The sequence below is a fragment of the Thalia democratica genome, chromosome 1 (assembly GCF_965202585.1).
Source record: "Thalia democratica chromosome 1, ktThaDemo2.hap1.1, whole genome shotgun sequence".
NCBI classification, from domain to species: domain Eukaryota; kingdom Metazoa; phylum Chordata; class Thaliacea; order Salpida; family Salpidae; genus Thalia; species Thalia democratica.
The window spans coordinates 88957980-88985656 of NC_139165.1; the positions used below are offsets into that span (position 1 = coordinate 88957980).

The following is a 27677-nucleotide window of genomic DNA, read 5'->3' on the forward strand; positions in this document are numbered from 1 at the left end:
TACTTACACTCTTATGCTTAAGTAAACAAACAATATTTTTTAACAAAACTTTAACTTTTTGTCAAAATACAAACTATTATATATTTTATTTAGAAAGCTAATCATTTTTACTTATACAACGATAGTTCTTTCAGAACTCTCTAAAACTTTTTAGAAATTAGTAATATAAACTAAAACAAAATAGTCATTTTACCTTACCTCGGGTAATGAAAAATTACCTATAGAGAAAGAATAAATCTTCACATAAAATTGCTCTCTAGAGACAGCTAGCGGACATATATTCCAACACTTACACATCGAGTTTGTATATGTAGAGGAAAATGCAAACTTTTTATGGTATACGAACGTATAACTTTTTTTCTTTCGATGCTGTAACTTAATGTCAAATGCTGAAAACCCAAAGGCTTTCAAAAGGATCAAAAAATAGTCAGCTGGTTTTCAGCTAAAAAACAGCTTTATAGTATATAAATAGTACACAAAAGCACTCTAAAATAATGCCTTTTCTAAACTATAAAGTTAATTATTTCAACAACTTTCTACCATCAAAGGCTGCTGTTTAAAGTACGAATAAGTACTTTGAGCTGTGTCATACAAAACACAAGAAAAATAGCTTGAACAAGACTCACTTAACAAAATAATGTTAAGCATTTTCATCTGAAACACGAACGAATCGCGCAACATGAAAAGATAACATTTTGATTAACCAAACACCCTTAGATGGACTCAACTTACATTAACCGCTTTTTGGTCTAATCACATAAATTAGAACAAATGTATAATAACAAAGAAGATGTAAAGCTTTAGTACTAACAGCACCAAAGAAAATTTGCAATAAACAACAAGGTGATGTTAAAATAATGAACACCGTTCACAACAGATCAATATTTTACTGTAAGTTTTTTGAAATAAAATTTAAGTGATTAAAAAGATCTAAAGAGTGTGATTTAGCAAATTAAAACTATTAAATACTGATTTCACCAACATATTGTAAGTTTTGGTAGAAAAGTTATTTTTAGAAATGTTTGTTTAATTATTAAAAACTTAAACTTTGATTACTTTTTGCTTGATTTTGATTTAATAAGAAAGTTTTCGGAATTATTAAAAAGTTAAATTTCAATTTGAAAAAAAATACTATCAATCTGTTATGAAGGATTTAGAACATCACTTCATTTCAAGTCAAAATAAAACTTGAAACAAAAAATAAACATAATTATAAAATTAATACTTACTCAAAAACATTATTCAGAGTAAATTAAAGTCTCTATTTTTCAAAAAAGTCTCATTAGTAAATCATTTCTGAAAAATCCCTTTATTTTAGCATCAAAAGGGCAATTCAAAAAATTCTAGTTTAAATAATTCCACCTCAGCATAAAAAGGTAGTTCCCCATGTTTGAAAACCTACTGCTTGTTTTAAGGAAAACATGGGAGTTCGATTCGAGGGAATCTTCCTTAATCGAACAAAATCTACTGCTGGTTCTCGGGGTTGCCGCGGTGCATCCTCAGGTCCTGCGCCACCTGCGGGATGGGCGGCAGCTGCAACCCAACTCTTGACGGCGGGAAAACACCCTGCTCCTGCTGCAGGGCCCTCATGTGACCCTGGAAAATAGCGTCCCTCATCTGCTGGGGCGGCGGTGGCAGCGGGTAGGGGTGGTGTCTCGGCGGAGGAAAAACCCCCCTCATGGGCTGACCCCTCATCGGTCCGGCCCTCATCAGCTGCTGCTGCATTTCCGCGGGGCTCCTCACCGTCTGCGGCGGGGAGTTTCCCTGAACCTCGAGGTCGCTGGCCGGGGTGGGCGGGAACCTGCTCTCGCTGCTGCTGCTGCTGGTGGCGACCTGCTGCTGCGACGACGAGCTCTGCGGCGGCGCTCTGATCGCCAGCTGGCCCTGCTGGGCCGTCGGAGGGCTGAAGTGGTTCCTCTGCTGCTGGGGCGGCTGCGACGACGTGCTGGGCACCGGGGAGCCGATGGGGAGGCGGGGGCAGTGCGGGCCGGCGGTGCCCTCCTCCGGCATTTCATAACTAAAGACCATCCCCGTGGGATAGATGATGCCGTCGTTTCTGACCAGAGTCACCGGCACCTTCAGCTTGCCCTGCTTCACCTTGTACCGCTTGTTGCCGTCGAAGTTGGATAATGGCGGCACCACGCATATGAGCTCCTCCTGGCATCTGCGAGTTTACAAATAATTTAGACAAATAAACAGAGTTGCTGTCTTTAAAGAAATTTTTGAGCGTATAGAAAAGTAATGTATAATTTTAAATAAGTTAGAAATAAAAATTCTATTTAGTTACTTAAAGATTTATTGTACAGCTGAGATTAATTCCGAAAGTCAGTCTAATCTACTTTCCTACTTAAATACACAAACTCGGTAACAAACCTGTAAAGAGTCTCAGATTCGATGTCTCCGAACCAAACTTTCAGCAGCGGGGTGAAGTCCTCCCCCTTGACGACCAGCATGGTAACGTTGGGCGGTCCGGACACCACCATCGGGGGCTGGGGCATTTGAGCGTGGCTGGTGGACGCACCAGCGTTTGTTGCAGTGTTTGTGCGACAGTATGATGTCTGTGAGAATAAATTTAGAAGGTTATAATTTGTGAAACTTTTCTGTGAGAGTTGTTTTAAAGGTTACACTTAATGAAGTTTAATTTTTTAAAAACATTTGTTAGGTGTATGTATTTCTTTTTTATTTAGCTATATAAGCTTTTGTACAACATATTGGTTTACCTTGCCTTAAGATTAAGATATACTGTAAGTTAAACAAAAACAAGGCACAAAAGCTTGAAAAAAAGTCTTCATCAAATGTTTAAAAAAAAACTATTATATGTAAATACTTTTCACTGATATCAACAACTTTTTTAAAACTAATAACCTCTAATACTAATAAGTGCTGTATTTAGCTTAGGTCTTAAATTGATTCCCTTTACCTTACATCAAGATTAAGATATATTGTGAGTTAAGCAAAAACAAAGTACAAACTAAAGCTTTAAATCAAAGTCGTCACTACCTATAAAGTATTTAAAAGAACACAATTATATATAACTATATAAGACTAAGATAAATATTTTTCTAAAAATAATAACAAACCTCGAGATCGTGCACCCTGGGGCAGGGGGTCACCGGCTCGCAAGTGGGCCCCATCCCGTCGACGAACGAGTACTCCGCCTTGTCCGTGCTGATGATGGTCCACGAAGCTCCGTCGTTGATCATCTCGCGCTGGGTTCCCTTCGGGCACACCGACGCCTGTTGTGACGTCACAAGTTTGAGTGAAAAGGTTTTGGCGTTAGATTTGAAATGACACCGCTTTGGTGATTTTAAATGCTTGGTTACAAGCTTTTTAAGGTTTGTTTGACCTTCTTTTAGTTTAGAAACAATAAAATTGTATTACATCGCATTTGTTTAAATAATGAATCGTGTTAGAATTTTCAATCACATATTTCAACAAATATTTCAAAATAATATTTAAAACATATAAATTTCAAAGGCAGTAGATTTATTCAAGGTATTTTTTTTTTCAAATGAATACTTGTTATAGTTTACTGTTTTATTTTTAAATTTCATATAACGTTTTGCAAGTTAAACGTTTTATCTCCACAATAAATTGGCTGTTTTCTGAAACAATATATGTTGCTATTTGTGAATTAAATGAATTTTTTTTATACAAATGTTGTAAAGCAAATCTATGTTGAAGATAAAAAAGTTTTCACGTCAAACAGGTTTTAAATAGGGAGCCTTAAAACTTGTCTTGTAAATGCCAAGATTGCCAAGATTATCGCTAAATAAATATTTGCTCTGATCAACAAAACACAACATTAAAACCTTGATTGTGCTTGTAAAAATACAAGCACATTTTCGCAAGTAAAAGCATACTTCTTTTCCAAATAATAAGTATGATTTTTATCATTTTACAAAATGAAAAGGAAAGAGGTTATTCTTAAGACATTAAACATCCGCAAGTTTTAATTTTTTTGACTCAAATAAACTATTTGCTTTGCAATTTGCCAACTATTTTATGTTTGCGAAGTGTTAAAACTGCATGTAATAGGGATTTACATTAAGTCGCCGCGCAAACAGATAAAAACCAATTATTTATTTTTCCACAAAAGGGTGTCAATGCTTACTCGGGCGGGATTACAATTAAATGCCGGGCAAACAATTTTGAAGTCTGCCTGACGCGTTGGTATCAGCGTTTTTCTTTGCAAGGGGGTTAACTTGTCCGAGGCGGAGATTAAATTTATCGATTTGTGTTTGCCATTGTGTGTCTTCACCATTCACCATTGCAATTATTTATTGCCTTGTTGTATTCTATTTTTTAATTTACTGCTAAAGTAAGTCAAGCAATGTAACAAAACTGAGCTTTTAAGGACCTTTACTTAACATCATTACTTTTTCTTAACCTACTATATTTTTTGCCTAAATAGCAGATAAATTGACTAAAACTAAATTATAAATTCAAATAAATTTAAAACAATTAAACTATTTAACTGACCTGAAACTGTATAATTTTTTCCTGACTGAGACACAAGTACATTCTTTCAGTGTCTTTCAAAAAGAATGCGCATTTGTGAAGCTGCGACACTGGATCATCTGCATTCAGTATGGCTTGTTGTTTGTCAACCTAGAACAAAAAAACTTAATAAGAAATATGTACCATTTTATTTTAAGATATGCTCTTGTATAGCAAACCCTGATAGTATTTAAAATGTACAGTTTAATATTTTTCTTTGTTTATTTGGGTAATTAAATTTAGTTAGCAAGAATGAATTGTGAGTTTAAAACAGAAAACAGTAAGAGTTTGAACAAAAGCGCAACTGATGTTGTTCAATTTAAAAACAAAGGTATTTAAAAAGATACAAAGACTTAACAAAATGACACAAAGACGTAACAAAAAGATAAAACAAAGACTATTTTTGTTTTATGGCTGATTAGCAATACAAAAGAAACTTTTACATAATTGACTTTATTATCATTCACATAAGCCGCTGTTATTAGGCATCAGTAAAATGAATTAAGCGTTAAAGTTTATAACTAAAACATAAAGGTTATGTTCTTTTGTTAGTAACGAGTACTAACAATGCAAATACGAAATATAAACAGTGCCGATGTTTTATTGACTTAACGACAAAGGGTAACTATTGAACATTTATATAACTTAGTTTAATACTTAATCGCACTTATATGTATTTTTTAAGGTAAAATTATGGTTTCATAGATTTTATTAAATACAATTATTAAAAAAAAGATTTTTCTGCATACCAACGCTTTAATACCAAAAAATTTTTGCTGGTAATACTTTACTCTTTTCTTCAAAATCTTTATAAAAAACCTTTTTTAAACATTGGAAAAGCATATTAAGAAAATGTTTCAATGTTTACAGTAGCGAGAGTATAAAAATCGATTTAAGCAGCGCTCAAATATCTGCTTTGTGACGTGCATCTGACTATGACGTCACGCCATCTCGCGCGCGCAGCTGCCGGTCGCACCACGAAAAATTCCGAGGGTTCAGCCAAGGTTCCAATAAAAATTTCGCGAGTATTTAACACATGCGAAGACGAAAATACTCGCACGTAATTGGCCGGCACGTTTGTTTGAAGAACACTTATTGTAGTGTTGAGTGGCAAGTTGCGGGCATATGTTTCTCAGACACGTATACCAGTGTTGATTCGATATATTAATTTTTGTGTTTAACGAAACAAATTGGTGCTTGAGACCGCTTTCGAGTGCGTGCAGCTTGCGAACGCACTCAGGTGCTCGAGACGAAGAAAATATTTTAAAATAATATATTAAGATAATTTTTAATTTCGCACGCTAAACTGCTTAACCCTGAACGCTTTAGCACCGTAAAAGCCTGTTTTAAAAGATCTTTATTGTATTACATTGAATTCCATTTTTTTTCTTATAAATATCATGCGTAACTTTTAGTTCTCACAAAAAATAGCTTTATTTTTGTAAATGCGTTTTTTGTTCTAGATTTAGTCTGTAAAATGCAGCATATGAGGAAAAACCAAAGTTTTATTTTTTAAAATCAGACAGCAATAGACAGTGTTAATGAAAATTCGCCGCGACAAAAGAAAAAAATTTATGTTTAGGCAAATTTATGTTTGAAACGAACCTTTCTGATGACCAGTCTCGGCAGGGCCATGCCGGTCTCCACGCATACGAGCTTGACGGTCGCCCCGTAGTGGATGAACCCGTCCTGCACGTTGAATTCCTCCGACTCGGACTGTTCCTCATCGACTGAAAAGTTTTAAAGTATATTGTTACGAAAATAAGTTTTGGTTTGTTTTTGGTATAAGGTCTTTTATGAAACTAATTTTTTGAAATACTTTTATCGGTTTTAATAGTACAACACTACTGAACGGAACTTATTAAAGATGTTGCATACATGAAACGCAAACAAAGATTTAGAGTTATGACATTTCAAGTTTGTACAATGCTTAACATTTTGATTTACGCCAATTTTTTTGAGACTCAAATTTAATTTAAATAAATTCAAGTAATGCTATTACGATTTTTTCTGCGTTTATCAAGATGAGAAATAAACAGCTTATAATTTAATGGAAAGTCTATAATAAACATCAAGGCTTATACTCATTAGCAAACCCTATTTTCACTTTTCTTTCAAAACTTATAATTGATAATTAAGACTGTAAGGAATAGACTAATTAAGTTATTAATCTTTAATTGGATAAAGCCGCTGTAGCTTCATATTTTGCTTGTAAAAAGAAATTTTGTATATTTTCACTAACAAAGATATAAAAGTTACCGGTTATTTAGAAAAATTACTTTAACGTAAACATTGTAAGTTCACATTAAACACAATATATTTGTTTCAACTTTTAACCCGAGCGCAAAAGTGCACTTAATTACTTTCCACTTAATCAAAATAATTGCGTCTCTTCACATTTAGTTAAAATTAAATTGAATATTTTCACAACAACACACACACATAGCTACCAGGCAGTCTGGGTGTCAACTGCGAATTGTGATTAATCGCGTGTTGTTTCAAACAAAACCCAAAAGTTTTATCAAAACAAAATGCTGGCAGGGTGGCACCGCGGATTACGGCGTCTGACAAAAAAGGCGCAGACACAAGTCTGCACTGTTCTGATTTGATATCACAACAATAAATTTCAATAAACTTTTTTCAGAAAGATGGTGATTAAAAAGGAGACCACCGGTGCGAAATAATTAATACTTTTCCGATCCGTCACTATACAGACTGTATTGTTCAGTTTGTTTTCTGGTTGAAATGAAAACTGGTCTTAAACCAAACCCAACTCAACTCGAGCCAAAAACCCAACTTTAAACCGTCTGAAACCGGCGTTGAGTCTCCAAGTTTCTATAAATAAGTTCGGAAAAAGATAATTTTTGCTTAAAACGTTAAAATTAAAACTTTTGGATAGGAAATCGGGGCTGAGGGAGCCAACTCGCGTTGTTATGGTAACTCGATGCCTTGCCTGCCAACTAATCGGTCACGGGTCGGCGATTTGAAGGGGACTTTCTGTGCACGGTCCGCTGGTTTTTAAGGGGGAAAGTTTGAAATGTGACGCCGAGTGGAAAATTCAGAGGAGAATTTGAAACTCATCTTCGAAGGTTTCGCCCGCTTGATTCGATTAACGAGGCATCGAAAAGCAACAATTAGCTTTTAGTAAGTCGGATTAGTGGGTTTAGCGCTTTTAAATTCGACGCACTTGAGTTTCTGATGGTAAAACCCCTAAAGTTTTTAAAACAACAGTCGTCAAGTAGCTTTGAAACATTTTTAAGGTGGTAAAGACCAAGTCATGTAAAGAAAAACTTTAGTTTTTTAACTTTAAAAGGGATAAATAAGTAAAACTATTTATTATTGTCTTTAAGTTTTTTACAGAAATTTTACAGTAAGTTTTGTGTAGGCGGTTACCTATAGCACTTATACATTCGGAAACAAAAGTTAACACTTTATGTTTTGTTAAATAAATATGGTAACAAAAAAATAATTTTAAGCCAAGGAACTCGAAAGCACTTCACTTTTCTTACAAGTCTCAAATCCTAAAGGCTTAACACACAATGAAAATTTTCAATTGTTGCTTGGCAACAGACCACCTAGCAGCCACCAGACCGGAAGCAACTCGCCGTTCTCATGGCGACAAAAAGGAAGCGCTTACGTCACGGTTGCCACGCAACAACAATGGCGGAGTAGGGGGAGTCGTCGCCAAAAAGTGTATTGTGAGCGGATCTCGGCGAAATACACTTTTTTTTACAATTTTTTTCTTTGTAGACCACCAACGACTCTTGTTTGATCTTTTCGTCTCCACTATTGTTTGCTCGCAAGATTTCCTTAATTTGTTTTAAATCTTTTGAGTGCTTTCGGGGCAGACGAGATTTTTGTGTGTGTAATTTTATTTTTGGGGTAGTCGTGTCCGTCTATTTGTCAAAAGTTGGTGAACAAAAGTTTTATTTTGTAAAAAAGTTTCAGTTTAAAATACTTTGCAATTTAACAAACTTAAATTGTTTTTTGGTTTCTATGAAGTGTTTTTATTTTTCTTTAATAATTAAATATTTTAACCGCAAACCCTATTTTGAACACAGTTTATCACATTTAATTTTTAATTAGCTTAAATAAAAAACTATATACTTATTCCTGACTTGTCATTTAAATAAACAGTAATTTTTCTTAGTATTTCACGACTATTATTTCAAAGTAATGGTCTTTAATAAATTCAGAATATAATTTCTAATCGTTTACAACTCAGCATGTTTTAAAAGCTTTTTATTTATATACAGTTTAACTTAAATTGCATCTCCATGCACAGAAACAGGAAAAACTGGCAAAAGCTTGATTTAATAAATCTTTAAATCAGATAAAACGTTTGTGCTTAAATTAGATTTTCACTTAATAGTATCGCGTAAACAAAAAGCGTTAAAAGGAGCTGTGAAACTTGTTTTTGTTTTTGAAAAAGTGCTTAATTTTGCTCATTTAGTTTCTTGAAACCATTTAATCTACTTGTTTTAAAAGTAAGGTCCATATAAATCTTTGAACTATCATGTACAACTTTTAGTTGGTACTTTAAGCGTTTTCAACTTATCTTGTGACTTGTAACTCACTTGTTTGTTTTTGAAAACGAGAGCTACGCTCATTTTTATTTAAGAATATATTTGCTGTAAGTAAATAAGTAACACAACTTTTACATTTGTAAAACTATCAAGCCGTTCAACCAAACAAGCAGTTCACAAACTTTTACACCTTACAAACTAAATAGTAATATATTTTTTCTATAGCTTAAACGTTTCGCTGATAACCCTATGTAACTAACTAGCAATTCTTATTAGTTTTATATATTATTTCTACAATGTTACTAACTAGTAATTAATTTTATATATTTTTCTACAACGCAACTAACGCAAGTGGATGCTGAAGCAGCCCCACTGCACGGAGGACGCGTGGAAGTTGTGGTCTTCGACGTGCAGGTACCTGGTGGACACCGTCTGGCTCCTCAGCCTGTTGAAAAGCGCCACTTTCGTTCCGCTGGCGATGCACACTGTTGACAAGATTTATTTATTTATTAATGCTAACTTGTAAAAACAATTGATAGTATTAGTTATTCTAACTATGCACACTGTACGAGATATTGATTTAAAATGTTAAGTTTTTAATGATGGAAATCAGCTAAACTCGATGTTTTGTTTTGTTTCACGCGTAAAAGTTATAAAAAACTTAACTATTTTTAGTCCACTTAGTGTACATTTTGTATGACTGATATACAAAGAAAAGTTGAATTAACTTGAAGTTTAAAGCAAAATATCTAAGATTTATTTTGTACTACTTTAAATAAAAATTGGTCTTTAAATCCAAAATTAATTATTTCTTCTAGTTTTGTATTATCTTAGTTAGTTCATAAAATTATATAATTAAAAAAACAGTTTTTTAATAAATTTTTTAATAAAATGGTTTTATTTAGTTGATGGTGCTAACTTTTAAAAATAAATTGGTAGTATTAATTTAACTATCCGGTTTAGCTCACCAAATTTGTTAGATGTTTAGTTCAAGTTGTGTACAGCACTACTAGTTCATAAATTGATTATTTTTACGGTGCAGTGTATTATATAATATATGTTTATATATATATTATGCAGTTAGCTCATAAGTTTATAACAAGTAATGAAAAAAACAGTATTTTACTACATATTTAAAACTATCATAAATCAATACTTTTTTGTTTAAAAATCATCACTTTTTAAATCAGCATTAAAACCTAGCTAAATAAATCAAAACTTATTTAAGGAACTTTTTGTAAACATGTGTCAGTTAATGTTTAAGAACTGAACTTAGCATTTGAAGTAAATCAAAATAAAGATCAGTAAGACAAAGTCGCTTTTAAATCCAGCAAAAACGCAAGAGCGCTGAAAAAATCTGAAATTTTAATCATGCATTGACGTCACACAAAGCCGTTTTGATAAAAAATTCTTCAAAATCGCTGCGATAAAAGCAAAGTTGACAGCTGACTTGCAAAAATAATTTTTCACAACTTTTCAAAATAAATTTACACGCGGTCGCTTCCGGCTTAGCCCGTCACAAAGCTGACAGTTTTATTTTCGGGCGCTGTCAGTAGCCTAAACAGTAAAGGTGCGAAAAATTTGCACGGTGGAAGCGTTAATTCGCAAACACATGAGACAAGGCTTGCATGCGCCGGCCGACATTCAAACAATGAAAACGTTTAATAAAAAATTGCTCGACGCGCTCGTCAGCTGTGTTTATTTAAATTGTGCAAACAAAAATAACCGTGCCCGACGCGCAGACACGTGAAAAACTGCGATTTCGTATTTTTTTTTCTGGCTCCTCGAGTGCACTCGAAGAAGACTTGAGCGCCTATTTGAACTGGGTGCTTGTTCAAACAGGAGCAGTTGTGCAGACATACTTGATATTAAATATTAATATCAGGTGAAATGTAATTTAGCGTGTAAAAATTCGAAGAATTGCAAAAATAGCAAGCCGGTGAGAAGGTGGCTGAGAGCCTGTGGTATGTGAAATATTGAAGAGATTTTTAATTCAAACCAAGTATTTTAAGTTTAGATCAACTGTTATCGCGTGAAAAACTTTACTGGGCAGAGTATGAAAATTAGTCGTACACAAAACCAAAGCTTGGTATCTAGAACTGTTATGCATAATTGACTTTTCTGCTGTTAATCCCAGTAAGTGGCACAAAAGAAAGTCGCACCGATTTGACGAACGATCTAAAGCAAAGGTAATTTGTACGAATTGAACCCATCGAATTCCCTTTGAACTTTGACCGTTCAAACTCTTCTTCTTTCCATTTCAACACCTATCAGTTGGAAACTTTGATGACGTATCAGTCTCTTTGCGCAGATGCATGGCTCAAATACACAAGCGAACAATTAACCTTTGTTAACCCATTCTTTTTCGCTTCATCAGCAAAAACAGTCGGTACCGTCGAAAATTTTTTTTTTTAATTTTTCAAAGCTGCAGGGTCAGCAAAAGAAAGAGAAATTTAATTTTCCGCATACGTGGCTAAAGGAGGCCTTTTAATCGGTAATTTTGTTTTGGCCAAACAAATCAACAAAAGTTTTTCGGTGGCCAAAAACTAAAACAATGGCAGCGAGCTGTTTCGTTGTTTACACTCAAAAAACGGTTTGCTGAAAAAAACAATTTTCTCTGTTTTTGTTTTTCGGCAGAAAATTGTTTATTTCTGTTCCCTTTTGCTTTCTCTGAAATACCAGTAGCTTGGTACTGTTGAAAACTAAAATCAAAAGAAATAAATTAATTTCACTCTGAGGAATTCCGTGGGCGGACAAACAATACCGAGCACGCTTTTCTTGTTTGTTTAAATTAAAAAAAAAATATTTTGTAATGCTATTTAATACGCTTAAAGTGTGCTGAAACTCTACTTAAGTTTGATTTTTCTTCAATTTCACACTCACCCTGCGTAACTTATAGCTTTGTTTTCATTTTACTAATTATATTTAACCTTGACTTGATACCTTATACCAGTTTGTTTGCGAGAAAAAAGTTTTTAGGAATAGAATTTTTCAAATGACTTACATAAGCACAATGACAATTGTTAAAATCATTGAAATTTTTTCATGTGAATACATAGGATATTCGGGAGTTATTACTTGAGTTGCGTAAGCCAGATACTTATTTAAATTTTTTCCTACTGACAGATCTATGCTGGACAGACCTTACATAAGACCTTACTTATCTTGTTTTAGAGCTGGCCAAGCTGTAAAGTATTGTTCTGTGTGAAAGTGCGCATAAAAATACGAAACGAAACATTTGATTTTCTTATCTCGACGGTGACATTACTTTGTCACAATCTCACCAGCCTCGGCATTGTAATGACAGTTCTTCGCAGCGTTGAAAATTTTATCACGGTTTAGTTTTAAGAGCACGGATTATATATATGGAAGTTGGAATATTTTTGTTTTTTGCTGCAGATGGGTTTTCGCTTACATAATTAATGTTTTCAACTCGCATGCCATTTAAGCGCCAAGGTGTTTTCTGAAAAAGAACTAAAAAAAAGGAATAAAGAGATTTTAATCGCATTTCCAAAGCCATAGCTGCCGTTTATAACACTCTGCGCTACGAAGCAAGCAAAGCTTTCAGTTTATTTGTACACAAAACTTCTTGTACAACTAAATATATATTAAGACGTTTCGACACTTTTAACTTTTTCAAAAACCTTTTAAACTTTGGTGTGAGGTCGGTGGAGAGTTGGTCACGACAAAACAGGCGGTTGTTTTTTTTTTCATCTTTTGAAAAAAAATACTTAGAAACAAACCGCTGAGACGGCCATCGCACAAACCGACGCTTTTGTAATCGATTTAAAATTTTATCTGAGAAATCAGAAAGTTTCCAGCACGTGCGCACTGACACCGCAATTCAGGTTGATCTAATTAAGTGCTGAAAATTTTCGTAATATAATAATTATTTAGAACAGACTTTTTAGAGCTGCAAAGAAGAATATCGTGGCGCGTAAACAAAAGAAAGTTGTTATGACTGAGACCTTTTTCATGCATTCGACGCTTTTTTATTTGACTCATTTTTGACATTACACACGTTCGGTTCGTCTTATAACTTGGTTTTCTTGCAAGTCGGCTCGTGATGTGTACTGTGACGTAACATTTAAAAACCTGATTGAACTTTTCGAGAGACGTGATTGTGATTTTTTATTGCAGTCGCTTTTAATTGGGCGGTTTGGTATTGTTTCAATGTTTCCTGCTACATTTTGCAAAAGCAGCAGCAAAAATAACTGCAGGGAAGCAATCAAGTGATTTCGGTTTCATTAGTGCCTTGAAAGGACAGGAAAATTTTGTTGCGAAATAAGTGACGTCACTTTGCACCGCGATGCTATAAATAATCTTGTTTCCGCAATTAGCGTTTCTGTGTGTCGAAATAACATTTTTTCGAGCTATTTTCGCGCCGAGGAAGTGATTAAAACAGGCATCAATAACCAAGCTGTAAAAATAAAAACTGACTTGTACTAAAAACAGTTTTGACGGTTTGAGCCGAGAAAAAATTTTAAACGGAAAATTTCAGTAATTTTAGTATTAATAGTAGCTGACTTGTTTTACAAGTAAATGTTTTAAATCTCAGATGGGAACCGATTGTGTCAAGCGTTGAAATTTATCGAAATTTAAACTCAAAATCGTGTTAAGCGTTGACCTTATCTCTAAATTTAATTGCTCCTCGAACTATTTTCACACTGAGCTAATTTGTTGTGACATCAGTTTAGAGTAATTACCGGTTAAATTGAAACTAATTGTCGCGCTATGTTATTAAATTCAAAAACAATAAGCCTTGATGTTAAATTTCACGCCTCGTCGAAAATTTTTACTTGATTTAAATTATTACAACTTGTTTGGCATTAGGCTGCTTTGTAAAGAAAAACAAAGAGCGAACTTAATTATCGCGATTTCTTGTTTTACTTGTATGCAAATTAAACAAGGACTTGATTTTGTGTCAGCAACTGTCAACTCTTTTGTTGGCAAACTAACAAAGACGCAAACATGCATTTTTGATTAAAATTAACATTGTTTTGACAAAGTATAATATAAAGACTGTAAAAGACGAGACTGTAAGTATAATATGTAAACGTTTTTGAAGATTTTATTTAGTTTCCTTACTTTTAATCACTATTTAAAAATATAAAAACTTGTCTAAAATTTATTTTTTATTCAAAACAAAAGCTCAGAGTTCTTGATTTACTTTAAGAAGTTATGGGTTTGCTATGCAACTTTTCTTTTAATAGGTTAAACTGCTTACAGTAAAGTAAATACGAATTTGTTTTATTTCACTAACGTTCAGAGTTCTTGATGCTCTGCTTCTTCTTGCTCGGCTTCGAGATCACCTTGATCCGCTTGCTCATGAACGTGCCCACTTCCAGGCCCATGCCGAAGAAGAGCTTGAGGTCGAGCATGAAGTGCTTCCTCTTGTCCGTGTCGCTTATGTAGAGCGTCTTCGCGGTGGCGAACTGGTGCTGTATTAATAAAAAATATGCTTTATGACGTAACAATTGTTAGCTAGGTATTTCAATAGATTTATGCAAACTTTATATTTTATTCGCGATCGGTTTCGGTGGCAAGAGATTGCGACCTTTTCAAGCAAAAGTAAAAATAAAATATTGCTATGTATTTCAAAATTACTGTTTGTAAACAAATTTGCACCATATTAGTATCAGCTTTTAGCGAGTTTATCCTGATGAAGAGCTAAACGAAATAATTTATTAAACCTTTTTAAAATGAGTGACTTATGTTTAAACTTTTTAGTTAAAAAATGATGAGTTTTGTAGAACTTAAATTGCTACTTTGTAAGTTCAATCATGAAAATTGAGCAAAATTTGACTCTCAATAAAGTAAAACTGCATTATGTCTCACTAGAGTTTATTCAAAGTTCGTTTATTTAAAGTATATATAAAACACACACCCATGTTTGTTTATTTGTATGTATTTTTATTTTTGGAAAACGTATAACATTTTGTTGTAAATGTATTAATAACTTTCTACGATTGTTAAATTATTAATTGTTTTCAGTGTTTTTTTTTGCCTTGTAAGGTTACAAAGAACATACGTTGAATGCAAAAAAGCTGTGCAAATAGGAAACTTTCTAATGTAAATTTATTTGTTCAATGACGATTGGTGTTTTTTTTTTGTTAAGTATTATTACTTTATTTCTTTAGTAAGTTTAGTAGTTCAACTATATCACAAATGATTTAACTTGAAGAAAACAATAAGCGTTTAAATTTTATTACTTATGAAGAAATTTGTACAATTATTTCATATTAGTGTAAAAGTATGAATTTTAAACTTGAGTTAATGTTCAAAAATTTTAAACAGTTTCAATGAACCTGAAACTAAACCTTGAAAGCAAAGATGCAGCGCAACCTTAATCTTTGCGCTTTTATTATTGCATGACTTTACAGTTTTTGTTTACAAAACACTTGTGATTTTATATTAAAAAATTCTTTGCAACTTTGCGCGCTGCACACACGGATTACTCTTTTGTCTTTCGCACCGACGACATCACAGGGTTTCGAGTGTTGCAGATTGCATCTTTGCGGGCGTGTAAATCCTTGTTATCAAAATAGCAAAAAGTATTAACATTTTTACATACAAAACTTGAACGCTTCTTAAGCGCATTATCTCATTGTGTTTAAGCGTGAAAAGCACCCAAAAACTGATTAAATTTTGAACTTATATTTTTTACTTGAATGTTTTACGACTCTTTTTTATTGCATATACAGACTGCAAAAATAAAACAGAGTTTTTCAACGAGCTTGATAAGTCGATTGGCAAATAAACTGAAACAATAAAAGTTTAACTGCCGCTTATGCAGAGGGCACGCTTTTATATTGCTTATTGTGCAGCGCGCTTATAAAGTACGGGCAATAAAAACGGACGGTTGAGTTTTAACTGCCTCCAAGTCGAAAACGATGAGCAAACAAAAATTGACCCACGAAAAATTTTATACACATCACGCGATAAAAAGACTTAATTTTTTTAAAGACTCGGCCAAAAAAAAAAGCTGAAAAGGCTAAAAACAATATACTCAGTATTCGTCGAAAGGGAAAAAAAAAAGCAATGCTAAAATTAATTTTTTCAAAGTTTAGGCAAAAAATTCCATTGCAAAAAAAACCTGCACAAGACAGTGGCATGAAAAGGGCAGAAAGTTGAAACGAGAAACACTGAGTTGCTTCATTTAAAAACTTCTCACAAAAATTCCACCGCGCACACACACAGAACGGAAGCCCAACTTGACACCGGCCGCCCGAAATAGCTTTTTCCATTTTCGAGGCTGGGTATCGCGTTTCACAGTCACGACGCGCGTTTCCTGCCAGCGGTAACACGATCTCCAAGAATGCTGGTTGATTGTGTTTGTGTACGAATGAGGTTTCACGGGCACGCGTTCCGCGGTGAAGAATTGCTGTCGGCAGAACGCAAGCAGATCGATGTTTTATTAATATCAGCGCGTGGAGATTGATTTTTATTTAAAAAAAATTGGTGTCGAACGACTGCTGGTTGGTGCGAAGTTTTCGCTTTTCCGCTCTCTGTGTTATTGTGCGCTTTTTCGATCGATTTTTTGTTTTGTACGTGCGCAGAAAACAAACAAGGTGGAAAAGAATTGAGCTGAAATTTTGTGAAAATTTTGAAAATGTAATAAAAAAATTTGGGACTTTATTTAAGTTTAAAAAAAAATATTGATTTGGTAAAAAATGTTTAAAAGGTAAAGATAATTGTTTTAGTTTAGTTCAACTTAAATTTTCAAAAAAGTTATTAAGATAACATTGAAGGTAGAAATATTAAGATTTTTAAGCCGTATAAGCAAAACTCAAAGTTATGAAACAGGGAGTAATTCAATATGTAGCTTGATATATCAGTGAATTACAGATAAGCTTCATACTCTACTGAGACTACTTTTGTGTTGCAACTGAAATACTTCTGTTTGCCGCCTTTTATATGCAAAGCAGGTATTTGATTAATGTGATGTTTTACATGCTTTGAATTTTAGAAAAGATAACAAGCTTCTTTATAACAAAACTTTTAAAAACGTTGTTAAACCATAAAAGTTTAAGAAGCAAAAAGTTTTACTTTTTAGAACTGTTGTTTGGGTAATTTTTTTAGTTTTGAGCATTTCTTTCATATACAACCTTGATACGTAACAGTTCTGGATATTTTAAAAGAAAACTTGCTGTTAAAAGCCGTAAAACTCGAGTTTTTAATTTATTCTTGCATAAAACAATAAACTTTTACCGGCAAAGTAGCAACGAAACGTTTTAAATTGTGTTAGGTTTTGCGTGCTTGAAAAAACTTCTATAAACTAACCGCTGTAATCTACTAATTCTAAAAACACAAATTCGCATTAGTAGCGTTTTAGCGTTTCAGCTAAACTTACATAAACTTTTGTTTGAAACCGTTAAATGTTGTTTTTAAACACCACTTGACTTGTTATAACACCCGAATTTTCCAACAGTTAAACCTAATTACGTTTAATGTTGTGTGACTTTAGCATTAAGTGTTTCATACTTGCTTGAACCGCTTTAATGCGAAAAAAAACAGGCTTTTTGCATGTGAAAGCGTTAAGTGTATTGCTTTAAATTGAAAAATAAAACAACATGTTATTGTTTTTATAAAAAAAGCTGATTAAAACCCGTGATATTTGAAAAATTCAACAACAACAGCCTGTAAACTTTTAAAGCTCAAAGTTTAACGGATTAGTTTTGTAAAATTCATCTGTTTTCTTGTTAAAATGATTTTCTAAAGTTGCTCAGACTTTGCATCTATTGTTTGTAAATGGGATAATTGAGCTAATCTGATTGTAAATCTCCATGATTAGGAGCTAATGAACTGAACAAATCGTAATTGCACAATTAGTTCGACTTAAGTAAGCCAGTTACATTTTAATTTCCTCTTTCCTACAACGAAACAGTTTAATCTTTTATACACGAAGCAAAAGTTCATTTAAATACTATCACTTTAAAATTTTCATTTTTTTCGAGAACTTAATTAAGAAGAAACGGCCAGTTTAGCCACGACGGACTGCGATAAAGTTCACACCAATTAATCACACTGTGCTAGTGCAAAAAAAATCTTAAAAATCTTCGGCTGCTCAGCAAAAGCGAGACAGGCCAATCCATAAAAGTTAAGCTGTCAGCCGAAAGAGCCGAGACGCTTTAAAAAATTTCAGACCACCGAAAACTTTTGCGGGCAACCGCCAAGTTGTTTACGAAAGCAGCGGTGATCTGTGAGCGGTGAACAAAACATCGACAAATCGCACAAACAACCGAATAAACTGAATTAATCGAGTTAACGGTTTAGCAGCCCGGGGTGCCGAAGCGATTAATAACTTTCGGCTTTTGTTTACCGTCTGCCGACGACTTTCGCTCTGACCTTTTTGTCTCTGCTGCGCGCGCTCCGTCTCAATATACCGGACCTGTGGTGGGTCTGTTGCGAAACTTTCGGCGATTAATCACTCGCAGAAGCCTCGCTGCCTTTTCAATTTCAATTAATGTTGTGTGTCTGGCCAAGTTTTTTTTATACCGTCTTTTCGTTATCTGCAGCCGGATTTGTTTTTGAAAAGATGCAAATTAAAGCTGCCTCTTATCTGCTGGTATGTTTGTTCTGGCGCAGTTTTTCGAACGAGTTTTATCAGTGGTTTTTGTTGTGTTTTCAGTACAAGATAACGGTGTTTGACAATCGACTAAATATAGAATATGCAAAACATAGTTTTAATTGTTTACTGATTGTGTAACTTAATTTAAGAATTAAATTAAAGAAAGAAATTTAAGAATAGAAGTTAAAGTTACGATAAAATTGCTGAGTTCTATTGAGAAGTGACTGGAAAAATCATAAAACTACATCACATAATAAACTTAAATATTGTAAAAATCTCTGTTTACATAGAAAAGTAAATATGAAGTATTCCATTTACTTTTTACTTTTTTGATATTTTATAAGCACGTTAAAAATTAAAAAGAGCATATATTTTTGTAAATTATTACTCATATTTTAGTTTAGTTATATTACCCTTAAATTTATATTGCAAAAGTAAAACCACGCAGAGTGGAAAATTTAAATGGTAATGTAAATTACCAATGATTCTATAAATGATTAAATTATAACTTATAGGGTTCTTTTATGTGCTGTCTGCTACTATGCTACTTAATAAAACGTTTTGCCTAAATGTATTTTTAAACTTTAACTTTCTTTTTTGTTTTTACCAAAAACAGGCTCCATCTTTTTTGAGAAAATCTAATTAGACATACAGTACTTTAATTTTTAATTCGAAATTTTAACGAAGAATAATGTTTTCGACTATAACTGCTCAAATAAATCACTGTTATTAAATGTACATTTAATTTAAAAGTAATAAAAACGTGTAATTGTTATTTAAAATTCAAAAACGTAACAAATGTATAAGTGACTTTTATATTATATCTAAATTTTTGTACTATATTAAGCTGTTTCAATTTTTAACAACTTATATGGTTTATACACATCTTAACTTGCCCTTTGTTTTTTTATGTATTATGTCTTTGTACAACATTGCAACGTGTGTAGTCCTCATACACTTTATTTCCTTATTTTATAACTTTGTTTACCTTTGTAACGTGTGTTAATTTTCTAATAAACATTTTCTTATTTCATAATTATGTTAAACTTTGCAACGTTTATTAGTTTATTAAAATTAATTGTCTAATTTTATAAATTTGTAAAACTTTGCATCGTGTGTTGTTGTTTTAATTATTTCCTTGTTATATAATTAAGCTCAATTGTGCAACGTGTATTAGTTTTATAACATTAACTTCCTTATCTTATAATTAAAATGAATTGTGCAACGTGTCTTAACCTTATTTGGGCAATTCAACAAACCTAATTTAACTGGATTGCCACGAAACTTTTGACGTATTTTTTTTTGAATGTAGCTAAACTTTAAATTTTTCTTTTTACAATACTTGTAGCTACATCAATATACCCGTTACATCGCACTAAACTTTTGTGTATTGTTTTGTAAAAAAATCTTCTATATTACTTTAACATGCAAGGCTTTTTATAAAGACAAATCACTGATCGCTATAGTTTTAATTTGATTACAATTTTTAAAAATCTAAAAAATATCAAAACCTTACAAAAGTGCTTACTTAAGAGAAAAATTACTGCATAAAATCGTGGAGGGCGATTTTTTCTTTAAAAATTAAAAATAAGAGGCGATTTAGTAAATTACTTTGAGAAACCCTGCCTTACATCAATCCCCTTATGCTTTTAGCAACACCACAAACCTTCAAATTTTTGAAAGAGGGCCATTTAGTAAATGAGTTTGGGAAACCCTGCCTTACATCAAAACCCCCCCTTTGTGCCATTAGCAATCTAAAAAATATCAAAACCTTTACGCATCAACACCACAAACCTTCTGGTCCAGGTTGAGCTGCTGCATGTCCTGGTCCTGGCTGCCGATGCCGATGAATATGTTGCACACGCTCGCCCCCTCCTGTTCCTCGTGGTCCTCCTCCAGGATCGCCTGCTTGATCTTCCACCCGTCCCCTTTCAGGTACACGCACGGCGGCGGGCAGAAAAACCTGATTTTTTGTTGTGAGTTTGTGAGTGGTTAAACTAACTTGCTGCTTTTTTATCAGAATCTTTGTTAGATAATGGAGTTATTGATGTTTTTGTTGATATAAATAACCGTATAAGTACATACATCATTTATTGTTGTTCTAACATTAATTTATATGTTTATATAGGGGAAAGAAAAGTTTGTTGGTTTTCAAGTGGTTATTAGGCTGAACTTTTTATATCTACCTTGTGTTGTTTGTTAATAAACTGTGATTAGCATGATTTAGTTTATAGTGAATAAAACTTAACGTGTTTTGTTTTTTATTAAGTATATACAGATCATTTAAGTTTTAAAGTTTGCATAACATTAGCGAACCACTTAAGTGCATATATCGCTTCATGTTAAAAAGTTTTTTTTTGAGTTAATTAATCGCCATATAAGGCTACTGTGTTTTTGTTTTTTGATCATGAGCTTACAAGTAATTTACCTTTGAACCCATGTTTGATAAAAATAAATCATTTTTTATTATAATCAATCTTTTACCATGTTTATAAAATTTTTTTGGTCACCACAAAAAGTTTAATGGGTTTGAAATTTTACCCATAATGCGTCTAAAACTTTTTCGCTGAGATTTTACAAAATTATATTTTTAAAAACAAAAGCACTAACTTTGAAAAACTCGTGTGTACTCTTAACACCACGGTGATTACTTAATATTTTTCATAGCTTCAAAAAAAAACAATAAAAACAGAGAACCGCAACTTGAAATTATACGCAATGCAGCTGCGAAGTACGTTGAAAATTTTGAAGTCAAACGCGCGCGTAGCAGCTTTCGCTGTGAAGTGTTTATGAAATATCTTGTTAAAATTACCTTTTCTCGTTGCCGTAGCTTTTCTGCGCCACCTTGGCGTGGCAGATCTGAATTATTTGCAAGTTCTTCTCCGGGTCGTCCAGGTAGTTCTGCATCGCGATGCTGTTTAAAGTAAAAATGTTGTAAATTCTATGTGCAAAAAAAATACAAATGTTTAAAAAAATCATAGAAAATAATCTTTGAAAGTTTTTAGAAATACCAATAGTAATTGTGAACTTAAAATTGTAAAAGAAACTAAAAACAGTAAGTTTAAATTATAATTTATGATCAACAAATTGTAACAAAAATAAGTAAAAAAAATGTATTGAGTTATGACTTTGAAATTAAAAAAAAGTACTTACCGTGTCACCTGCCTAGACGGATACTTTATCGCCAGTGTTCTGTAAAAAAATGTAATTTATTAAATTAGAAATGAAAATATCTATCAGTTACACTTTCATTACAAAAAAAAAACATAGTTGATATCAGGTTAATATAAAAATAAAGAATATCAACGCAATACCCCAAATTCCGCAAAAAATTAAAGAAACAAACAATATAACAACGTAGTAATAAAATAAACGTTAAGTATTTATAGTTTACCAATTACAGTTCCAGTAAAAAATAAAGCTTTTTTTAGGTTAAAGTTAAACAAAAAACAAATGCACTAAGCTAAAGTCCGCAACTAAAAGTACAACAAAAAACAAAAATAAATAAACACGGACTTGTGGACACACCAAGCCCTTTGTTCCATGACCATCATGTACTCGGTCTTTTTACTCCTGTTCCAAGTGAACTCCTCCCTCTTGGAACAGGGAGGGATGATCTGTATGCCCATGCGACAGAACATAATTTATTTTTCAGGTACCTTCTGCAACGCGCCAAAGATTAAATGACGAAGCTTTTGAGTCTCTGGCACGCGTCGGTTGTTCGCAGGATGGCGCTGTTCGACACCGAGTTGAAGAGAGGCGACGGGTTATCGAGAGTGCGAAGATGTTATCGGGAGCCGCGCGCGGATTTTCGAGGATTAACGCGCAATAAGAGCTTCAAACTTGCTTGAAAGTCAATGAGGCGTGACGAAGTTTTTTGGCTGGCTTCTGCGCGCTGTATGTAAATATTTTTTCTTGCTATGCCCCTGCTTAAACGTCGTAGAGCCTTTTTTCGTGCTTTTTTACTTTTTCTTGTTGAAGATATTTTCCGTGTTTACGATTAGGCTTAAGTGAAATATTAGCTTTTTAAATTACTTAAATTTTTCAAATTTAAGTTTGTGTAGGAAATTATCTAATAAGGAAAAATAGAATTCTATTAGCTGCTTAATTTAAACAAGCTTTTTATAACAGGAATTAAACAAACTTGAAATCTTAAAAACCATTAGTTTATAAATAAATTAGACAAATTAGTCTGCACAAAACCGTATGAAATAATTCCCTGTTTCAGCTCATGTAAATTTAAAGCGAGGAGAATTCTCAAAGGAAATAAATTTGCTTCAAGCCCTTCAGCTTACCAGATGTCAAGTTTCAAGCTAGAAACAAATAACCTTTGTGAAATTTGCTGGGAGAATTTGTTTTTTTTCTTAATAAAATTTTTTATATTATATTAAATTTTAGCTGCTTCAACACAAAGTTTTGAAAACATAATTTTTGCAATAGCATAATTTAAGCTTACAATACTTTTTTTTTGTAACTTAACTTCTAAGGAAATTTTTATTGCTGTGTTTAAACAATCTGGTACATTTACGTACTCTATATATTGCTTAGTAAATGTTTAACCTTATGAACTGCTGTGCCACATAATTTAAAAGCATTAGTTTGATAAAACTTAAAGCCTTTTGTGTTATTTTTCGTGTGAACAATAAAGTTTAAAATGTCAACAAAACGCTATTTTGATTGCTTTTCTAAAACTTTTCTTTTACTTGTTTACGCTTTAACTGGACAACAAAATAAAACAGCAACAGTTTGTTTGAAGTTTGCGGCTACAAAGAAATCAATTAACATTTTTCAAAACAGAATCTATTGTCGGCCGGTTTGTTTACAACCGAAACACCAAATAAGTTACCATTGTTTCAAAACTGAAGCAAACAAATAAGAATTTGATGAGATTTTGAAACAATGTGAAACATGCGATAAAATGCATTAAACATTGAAACAAAGTGCAGCAAAGTTTGCATGGGATAAGAAAACATTGCTGTTTTAGCTATAAAAAGTCAATTAAAACCCGAACCTTATTTGAACAGCTTAAATTTAAGTTAAATTTAAGCTTCTGCTAGAATAGATGTTATCGGTGTAATTATGTTGTAATTTATAACTACTTGTAATTTTTATCAGGTTGCTATTCGCCACTTAAAGCTGCCAGAGCAATAAAATCTTTTGACTAATTTAAAATTTTTTTTTCAACTTATAATTTAAAATAGGTGTAATTCAGACCTTATAAATAAATTAGCAATGGACATTAAAATTAAATTTATTTCAAAATTAGTGAAATTCAAAACTTTAAAAGTTACTAAGATGTGTAATAAACTCAATTTTCATTAAGAGGTGCCAATTTTTATGATATTTTATTAGGTTTCATGCTAATTCATTAAATAGACTTTTTGGGCTAAAAATTCAATAAAAATCAAAACAAAAATCACAAGAAAAAAATTCAAAAAAGCACACAAAAAGCCAGCAAAAGAACCCAGGCGAAAAATCGCTTCTCATCACAAACTTGGAGAGCAAACGCGCAGAGAGAGGGCAACACAGTAAAGAGTGAGTTTCAACACGGACTGTACAACATTGCGGGAGAAGGCAAAGAGAGACAAAATGGCGTTTTCGGTTTTCTTACACTCGGCATCTGGCGGGGCACACACGCACAAACCCATCCCGCTCATTTTATTATCTTCCTTGCTCACACAAGAGCGTGAAGCAGCAGCCATGAAGGCAGTGATGGGAAAAATTCTGCCGCTTTTCCCACGACTTGCGAGCTGTGTGCGCGTTCTTATGGGAATTTTGAAAAATTTACACAGAGTTTTTTCTACACTGGCCTTTCGCACCGCGCTTTTGACATTTTATTCATTTGTGAGTTTTTCAATTTATTTTTTTAATAAAGTTCACAACCGCCGACACGTTCGGGCGAAGCTAATCTGTTTTTAACAAGGCGATGCGAGGTTTTAAACAAAGAAAGTTTGAAACAAGACAGCCCGCAAGCCTAATCCACTTTAGATTGCTCAGAGTATAAAGTTTTAATTTTCAATCAGTAAGTTTACACATTGCCTCTCAGACCATTTTCTCTTTCAGTTTAAATTTAATACACGGCACTTAAGTTATATAGACTTATCTTTTAATAGCTTCTGTGGCTTTTAATAAAAGTTTTAGTTACAGCTTATTTCTTTTGAGCCGATGGATATTTTAAAAGCCCACACAGTGCTTAAAAAATTTACATAGTAAATCGGTCTTTCAAAATTTAACTATAAATAAACTTTGATACTAAAGGTCTGAGTCATAAACTGCTTAAATTTAAGTTTATATAATTACAAAACAGTAGCTTAAACTTAATACGGCATAAAGAACCTAAATATGTTAAAATAAAACACTCTTTAGCAGAGTTTGCTTTAAAAAAGTAAATCTCATCTAGTAATAAGTATTGCCGTATGAATTGTATATCGCCCGTTATTATAACTCTATGAGAGTGCTATTGCTTTTTGTTCTCTACCCACAGTGCACCGTATACTTATTTGCTTTTCATCATGCTAATGCGATGTGACTTGACAATTTGAATGTTTTAAAACTTTTGTTTTTAGGTTCTTAAAAATTTTACTTATATTTATAGATTTTAGTTTTAATTTTATAAATAAAATGTTTTTTGCTTTAATATTTAAAACAATTTAACTTGTTTTCTTTTTAATTTCACATATATTTTTACAATTCTTCGTGTCTTAACATAGCTCTACTTGAATGCTAAATGTTAGAGAAAGTCTAATTAGTTGCAAGAAAAAGCCATAATAGTTCAACTGTTTATGCAAATTACAGACCATACAGAGCAATTTCTATTAAATTATGACAATTTTCACAATAATATGTAATTTAGTCACCTGGCAAACAGGGTAATAAATCTAATGGCAGATATATTAATATTTTTCTAACATAATATATTAAGAAAATTTGCATTGGTATTATTCACAACCAGGTAAAACTTAAGTTTCATTAGTGTAAATAAACAAATATGAACCTAATTATGAATAATGAGTAGAAAAGTATGGTATTCAGTAGCAACTTTTTTTTAAATTATTACATTCGCCCAGGCACCAAATTAATCATTTACTAGTTTTTCTCAACTTAATCTACATTGGTTTACAATAAATTTTCATCATTGACAAACAAACAAGCAGCATTTGATTTTTAATTTTGCTTTCCCATGTTAAAAGTGCCTAAAATTCAAATTAAATTGGATTTTTCAAATCAGTTTGAACAGTGTCAGCAGAATTTTTTTTAATTAAAAAGAAACACATGACAGTGTGAGTTTTTCAAGTTTTAAAACCAGTACATCAACAATTTAAATCATTTTTATTTTCAAAAACAAACAATACCCACCCACTACTTAAGTTGTGAGTTTTGTATCAAAATTTATGAAGTTTTATGACGGCAGTTGTTGTATAAACTAAATGGAAATGAGCTTAATTAAAAAAAATGTTAAATTACTGAGCATTGTCAAATAAACTAAATGGAAATGGACTTAATTAAAAAAATTGTTGAATTACTGAGCATTATCAAATAAACAGTGAATGGAATATGGCTTAATTAAAATCTGCTTAATTATTTGTTGTTTGCCAATATAAATATTTAATTTCGCATCAACACGGAAAAGTAAATAAAATATTATTTTGTTCAGATACAATAAAGATAAGATTAATTAAAATTAATTTTTAAATTGAACAAAGTAATTTTAACACCAACCTTATAATTTTAAAAATTTCAACACCCGTGTATAAACAATTGTCTGTAAAATTTTTATGCGTATTAGAGAATTTTTATTTATTTTAAAAAACATACTTGGCAACCCTTTTAGCTGCATAAACATAAACACACACAAGCATAAACAAACTGTATTCAATTAAAACTGCAGTTAAATACTTTGTAATGCATTAAAACATTAAAAACCGGCTTTAAAAAGCAAAAAAGTTTGTAAGACAAGTTAAAGTTTATAAAAGTTTCAAAGTTTTTTGCGATATCCTACAATTAATATCTTTTTTACGAAAGCTATATTTTGCCACGTATACGCCTTTTAGTATATGAACAGAAATCAACTTTTAAAAAATAATTAAAACTAAAACATATATATCCCATAAATTAAGATTTAGAACCTAAATGGTTCTAACATGTTTAGCAACTCATGAGCAAAATTCTAACAAGTTTGCCACGTATACCGTTTTTTATCTTACTTCCCGTATTTAGTTTTCTTCAACTTTAAACTTTTACTAAACATCTAAAACTTTTGTGCTAGAGAAATTTGAAAAACAACTTTCTAGTGAGAATGCCAGCATTTAAAATTTTAAAACTAGTATAACACATAACAAGAACTAACGAGTGCAGTTTGAGAGCCATGTCGGACATGTGGTGCAGGAGCATCATCGAGTTCTGCTGGTCCTGGTTCCGCCTCCTGCCCGACCCGGATCCCGACGGTCCCGCGCCCCTCGACGTGGACGGCCCCGCCTGCTGTTGGGTCACCACCGCTATCGCCATTTCCGTGCTCGCGCCCGAAGTCGACGCCTTCTCCTCCTTCGACTTCTTCTTCCGCTTCTTCTTCGCTTTCGGGCTCCTTGTCTGCGGCCTCGGCGAGCTCGTCGCCACGGCGGCGGTGGGGGGCGGCCCCGCGCTCAGAGGGCCCGAGCTCGACGGCCCGACGCTGGCCAGGTCGTGGTCCGTGCTGGAGCTCGCGGGGGTTACCGGCGAGGGGGTTCCCGAGTTGTGCAACCCGAACGGGATGGGCGTCAACCTGGGCATCTGGGACAGAATCTGGGGAATGGCGAGGGGATTTCCCACCGTGGCTGCTGCCGCCGCGGCCGCCACCGCCGCCGGGGAAGGGGAAAAGGGCGCGGGCGGGAAGGGGTTGGGAAACGGGGACTGGAGGGCCGGGTTGGGGATGGGCTGGCCGGTCTGGGGGTGGAGGATGTAGAGGGGAAAAGCTGAACCGAAGTTGTTGCTGTACATTGTACTTGATGATATACTATATATATATATCTGCTGGATGTTTTGTTGGTGTGAGTTATTTGAATTTTTGAAAAAAAAAATAAAAGAAGTTAGTTAGAAGCTTAAAC

At 33.2% G+C, this 27677-nt stretch overlaps 1 protein-coding gene across 1 annotated transcript; it reads right to left on the reverse strand.

Moving 5' to 3' along the window:
- Window positions 1-1332: 1332 nt before the first annotated feature.
- Window positions 1333-27504, reverse strand: LOC145844925 (recombining binding protein suppressor of hairless-like). The gene is made up of 11 exons (XM_082952346.1): window positions 26945-27504; window positions 21751-21789; window positions 21410-21511; window positions 20392-20560; window positions 14290-14467; window positions 9374-9511; window positions 6106-6230; window positions 4483-4611; window positions 3081-3236; window positions 2374-2489; window positions 1333-2164 (listed from the first exon to the last, which is right to left on the reverse strand). The coding sequence occupies exons 1-11, from the start codon at window positions 27361-27363 to the stop codon at window positions 1465-1467; spliced, it is 2271 nt and encodes a 756-aa protein (XP_082808472.1). The 5' UTR covers window positions 27364-27504; the 3' UTR covers window positions 1333-1464.
- Between the last annotated feature and the right edge of the window lie 173 nt (window positions 27505-27677).